The 5,546-nt window shown below is 54.9% G+C and overlaps 1 protein-coding gene across 1 annotated transcript; it reads right to left on the minus strand.

Moving 5' to 3' along the window:
- Positions 1 to 431: 431 nt before the first annotated feature.
- Positions 432 to 4,961, minus strand: LOC145348193 (uncharacterized). The gene is made up of 2 exons (XM_080196389.1): positions 4,881 to 4,961; positions 432 to 3,029 (listed from the first exon to the last, which is right to left on the minus strand). The coding sequence occupies exon 2, from the start codon at positions 3,016 to 3,018 to the stop codon at positions 1,768 to 1,770; it is 1,251 nt and encodes a 416-aa protein (XP_080052515.1). The 5' UTR covers positions 3,019 to 3,029; positions 4,881 to 4,961; the 3' UTR covers positions 432 to 1,767.
- Between the last annotated feature and the right edge of the window lie 585 nt (positions 4,962 to 5,546).

Below are 5,546 nucleotides of genomic sequence, written 5' to 3' on the forward strand. Positions count from 1 at the left end.
TGAAATCAGTTACAATCTTGGTCCCATCATATTTGAAATCAGTTACAGTCCTGGTCCCACGATTTGAAAAGAGTTACAATCCTGTTCCATGTTTGGAATCAGTTACGATCCCGGTCCCAGTGTGTTTGAAATCAGTTATGATCCCGGTCCCAGCGTGTTTGTAATCAGTTACAATTCTGGTCCCACCATTTTGAAATCAGTTACAATCCTGGTCCCGCCATGTTTGAAATCAGTTACAATCCTGGTCCCGCCATGTTTGAAATCAGTTACAATCCTGGTCCCGCCATGTTTGAAATCAGTTACAATCCTGTTCACACATGTTTTGAGATTTCCAATAATCCTGTTTCCACAGTATTTGAGATTACCAACAATTCTTCCCGAGTCTGCGCAAAGGAACCTCATTTGTTGATAGATTAATCAGGTAACAAGTGTGATTGTGAAATTTATTTTTATTCGATAAGCTGTCAAAGATCGTGCCCAATATTTTCCCTGGAAATGAATTGAGCAACCATGACAAAACTGCTTCAACACTACACATTCAATCTTTAAAATGTAACACTGGTGATCAGGAGCTCAGCATGCAAAAAGACAAGGTGGATTTGCAGGGTTGTTGGGAGTACACTGGTCATTCCGTGTCTGGAGGGCAGCAGACAGACTAGGTCCTCTACTAACCATGGTCGTGAAGTGATTTAGCAGCAGAAATATTATGCTAATTCTGTACAGGATACAAGTTGGCCCCAGCTGGAGGGTTGTGTCCAGTTCGGGCACTGCAGTCTGGGAAGGATATCAGGGTCTTGGAGGGTAGTGGGGAGGGGCGGGGTGGGGGTGAGAGGGAGCAGAGGAGATCTACAAGAATTGCACGGATGAACAACTTAGTTATGTGAAGAGACTGGCGAAGGTGGAGCTGTTCTTCTGGAAGTAGAGAAGGTGAAACAGAGATTTAACGGTGGCTTTCAAAATCGTGAATGGTTTTGATTTAGAGTAAAAGGGGAGAAACCGTTTCTGGTGGAGGTCACTGACAAAAGAGCCAGAGGTGACATGAGGAGATGGTAGTTCAGGCAGCAAGTTGCATTGACCTGGAATGCACAGACCAAAAGGGCAGTGGGAAGGAGATAAACGGAAATTTGATTCTTTAACACTTGGAAAGTATTTGGATCTGCACTTTATTCTGCAACCTTACAAAGCTGGAAAAGGGGAATTCGCTGCAGGGCTAGGAGATAAATGATGGGCTGCAGGGCCTCCTTCCAGTTTGTAAACGTTTATAATTTCAGCGAAATAGATAAATCACTGAGCAGGGGTGCAGGGACGGTGGGGGAGGATTAAAGGGTGATAGGGAAAGAGCAGTACCGCTCCTGAAGAGACAGCATTGCCACAATGGGCAGAACGGTCTCCTTCTGCTCCTCAGGCGTGGGGTATTGCAAAGTCTCAGTGGCCAGGGGAGATCACTGGGAGAGTCTTTCACCTGAAACAGGCTGGAAGATCACATTCTCAGAGCCTCAGGGAGGGAGTCGTAGTGGTAACTTTGTGGGGTTGGGCAGGGTGGGGGAGCGGGGAGCTGGCGTCCTCTGCTTGCAACCTGTGCTTAAATTGACAGGGCACTAGAAGCGGGAGAAGACGTTTGGGTAAAGACGGCAGAAAGGGTGCAGTGGCTGTGTGACTTTGCAGGAGAGAGGTGGCATTGTCAGAATGTGTCCGTTAGGTCCACAAGTCACACCCTTCATCACTCCCACCCCCTCCCCGACCATACCGCACCCCCACCGCCACGGGCTAGGGCACCATCACGTTGATCTCGGCCAGTTTGCTCTCGGTGGAGTTCTTGCCGGTGGTCTTGCCGTGTTGGTCGCGCAGGTGGACCCGCAGGGTGTTGTAGTGGGTGAAGCGCATGTCGCAGTAGTTACAGCAGTGCGGCGAGTCACCGCTGTGCACGTTCATATGGTCCTTGAGCGAGCGGTTCTGGGTGAAGGTCTTGCCGCAGATGGCGCAGCAGTACGGCTTGAAGCCGGTGTGCACGTTGATGTGCTGGGCCAGTCGTGCGTTCTTCTTGAAGACCTTGCCGCACAGCAGGCACATGTAGAGCTTGTGGACCACCATGTGGGCGGCCAGGTGCTCGCGGTGCTCGAAGGGGGCGCCGCACTCGGAGCAGCGCACCGGCTCGGGGCGACCGGGCACCTCCGCCCTGGCGCCTGCTGCCGTCGGCTCTTCGCCGGGCCGGTAGAAGCTGCCATAGAAACCGCCGCTGCGGTACTCCTCGCTGGCCGAGCTCTCGTAGTCCTCCTCCTCTTGCAGCTCCTCCTGCACCACCACGAACCCGTCGTCCTCCATCCCCTCGGCCTTGGCGCGCTCCGGGTAGCCCGAGGCACCGACCCCTTCGCAGCTCCGGCCGGCCTCCACCGTGGAGTGGATGCGGCAGTCCGTTTCCAGGTAGGCAGCGGCGGGCGCCGTGCCCTCCTGCTCGGCGGGGAGAGCCGGGGGCACCGGCTCAGACTCCACCTTCACCGGCTCGCCCCCGGTCACCGCGGCCTTGCCCGCCGGCCAGCCGGGCAGGCCCTCGGGCTCGGGCGCCAGTCGCTCCGAGGAGCTGGCGATCTGCGGGGTGCCGGGCCGCCCCTCCCCTTCCCCCTCCTCGGTGATCAGCGAAGCCACGCAGGGCGACAGCGACTGCCGGCACTTCTCCACCACGTGCTCCATCTGCAGGCAGCTGGCCGCCGTCAGGTAGTCCACGATGTCCCGGAACGGGAACTCCAGCCGCCCGGTGTAGCAGGACAGCAGCAGCTGCAGCACCACCTCCGAGGCGGCCATGGGGAAGACCTGCACCTCCTGCGAGGGGTTCATGTGGAAGCGGTCCCTCAGGAAGGGCGAGCAGGCCGCCAGCACCACCCGGTGCCCCGGGAAGCGCAGCCCGCCCACCAGAATGGTCACGTCGCAGAACCACTCCTCCAGCCGCAGCTCATTCATCTTCTTCATCGTCACCCCATCGTGCTCGGGGAATTGGAATCGCAGCAGCTTCCCCGTCGCCATTATTCTCCCAGCTGCAAAGGGGAAAGAGAGATCCAAGGTTCAGGATGTTGCCGGGGGGGGGGGTTGCATTGTCGCTGCGCTGGACAAAACTGTACCCGCCTCTACTACTACCTCTGGCAGCTTGCTCCAGACACTCACCACCCTCTCGGTGAAAAAATTGCCCCTCTGGGCCCTTTTATATCTCTCCCCTCTCACCTTAAACCTATGCCCTCTAGTTTTAGACTCCCCTACCTTTGGGAAAAGATGTTAACTAACTCATCTATGCCCGTCATTATTTTATAGACTCTATAAGATCACCCCTCAGTCTTCTACGCTCCAGAGAAAAATGTCCCAGTCGATCCAGCCTCTCCTTATAACTCAAAACATCACGTCCCAGTAGCATCCTAGTAAATCTTTTCTGTACTTTTTCTAGTTTAATTATATCCTTTCTACAATAGGGTAGAAGTAACAGGTACTCTGTATCTAACCCCGTGCTGTATTTGTCCTGGGAGTGCTTGCTGGGGACAGTGTAGTATGAGTTTTACTCTGTATCTAACCCCGTGCTGTACTTGTCCTGGGAGTGTTTGATGGTGACAGTGTAGAGGGAGCTTTACTCTGTATCTAACCCCGTGCTGTACCTGTCCTGGGAGTGCTTGCTGGGGACAGTGTAGTGTGAGTTTTACTCTGTATCTAACCCCGTGCTGTACCTGTCCTGGGAGTGTTTGCTGGGGACAGTGTAGTGTGATTTTTACTCTGTATCTAACCCCTGTGGTCTGAAAGTATCAGGTGCAGTAACTGTTATACTTCTCATGCGGAGCAGCCTCCGGGGTCACTTCTCCTATCGACCCGAGGCCAGCCACCAGAACCCAGGAAATCCACACCAAACAATTTAAAAAGCAAATCAGAGAGAAGTGCTGAGGGGCTGAGCTCCCTAAGCACCCCCTCGTCTCACCCCAAAGGTTGTCTGCACTGCCCAAATATGACACTGTCTCTTTAATTAAAGGGACCAGCGTTGGCTGTTTTGACACCCCAAAGAAGATATCACTGCCCTTTTAAGATGCTGACATCTAACAGGAGTAGCCCCCAACCCTAACCCTAACCCTCTCTTTCCCTGAAGTGACCAGCCCAGGAGGGAGGGCACTGCCCCACCCCCACCCCCGTCTCTTAAGACACCAACATTTAAAGGAGCTAACATCTGATTCTTCCCCACCTCACACACCCTCCACCCACCCACCCAATCTCCATGTCACACCTCCCCGCCCCCAAAACAGGCTGCGGAGCTGGGTGGTCGATGCCCCTTTAAGATATTTAAAGGGTCCAGCACCCAACTTTGCCACATCATAGTAAGGAGGGAGGGATGCGGTCCCTTTAAGGGAGTGAGGAGTGGGGGGGGGAGGAGGGGAGTGAGGGGGGGGGCGATTAAAGGGGAGGGGGATGATTAAAGGGGAGGGGGGTGATTAAAGGGGAGGGGGTATTAAAGGGGAGGGGGTGATTAAAGGGGAGGGGGATGATTAAAGGGGAGGGGGATGATTAAAGGGGAGGGGGTATTAAAGGGGAGGGGGATGATTAAAGGGGAGGGGGTATTAAAGGGGAGGGGGATGATTAAAGGGGAGGGGGTATTAAAGGGGAGGGTGATTAAAGGGGAGGGGGATTAAAGGGGAGGGTGATTGAAGGGGAGGGGGATTAAAGGGGAGGGGGATTAAAGGGGAGGGGGGGATTAAAGGGGAGGGGGATGATTAAAGGGATGGGCTCCTCCCGGAGAGGAGGAGGAGGAGGAGGAGGAGGAGGAGGGGGTGATACCCGAGGGTGTCCCCTGTCCCCGGTTACCCCCCCCCTCCCCCGTTCCCGCCCCCCAGTCCCCGGTTCCCCCCCCCCGGACTCACACCGCCGCCGCCGCCGCCGTCGCTCAGAAACCGCCGCAGTTCCCCGGCGGGTGGCCGACCGAAACTCCGGCTGGGAGTCAGAGCCGCTCCGCCCCGCCCCGCCCCGCCCCCCGGCTGGGTAGTCCCCGGCTGGCCGACCAGAAGCAGCGCCGGAGTTTCAGGGAGGCCACCCACAAGACACTTGCTCAAAGCTTTGTCAAACTGACTTGTACTGTTTCCGAGCCCGAGATTAAAAGTTTCTAAAGCCAACTTGCTGGCGTCACAAGGAAGGCTCACAGTTAACACCGCGGTGGAGTCGCTGTGAGAACCCCCTCGTCGCCACACTCCGGCGCCTGTCCGGGTACACCGAGGAACGTGGCGCAGAAAAGGATCGACATTTGGAATGGCTCCCTGTTTATGTTTATTTTATTAGTGTTACAAGTAGGCTTACATCGACACCGCAATGAAGTCACTGTGAAAATCCCCTCGTTGCCACACTCCGGCGCCTGTTCGGGTACACTGAGGGAGAATTTAGCACGGCCAATGCACTCGAACGCCAGCACATCTTTCAGACTATGGGAGGAAACTGGAGCACCCAGAGGAAACCCACACAGACAGAACAATCCATATAGCACGCAAGAAACAATACTTTTTGCTGTATATTGATACATGTGACAATAATAAATT

Source organism: Carcharhinus amblyrhynchos, chromosome 9, assembly GCF_965287045.1.
Source record: "Carcharhinus amblyrhynchos chromosome 9, sCarAmb.v2.hapA, whole genome shotgun sequence".
NCBI classification, from domain to species: domain Eukaryota; kingdom Metazoa; phylum Chordata; class Chondrichthyes; order Carcharhiniformes; family Carcharhinidae; genus Carcharhinus; species Carcharhinus amblyrhynchos.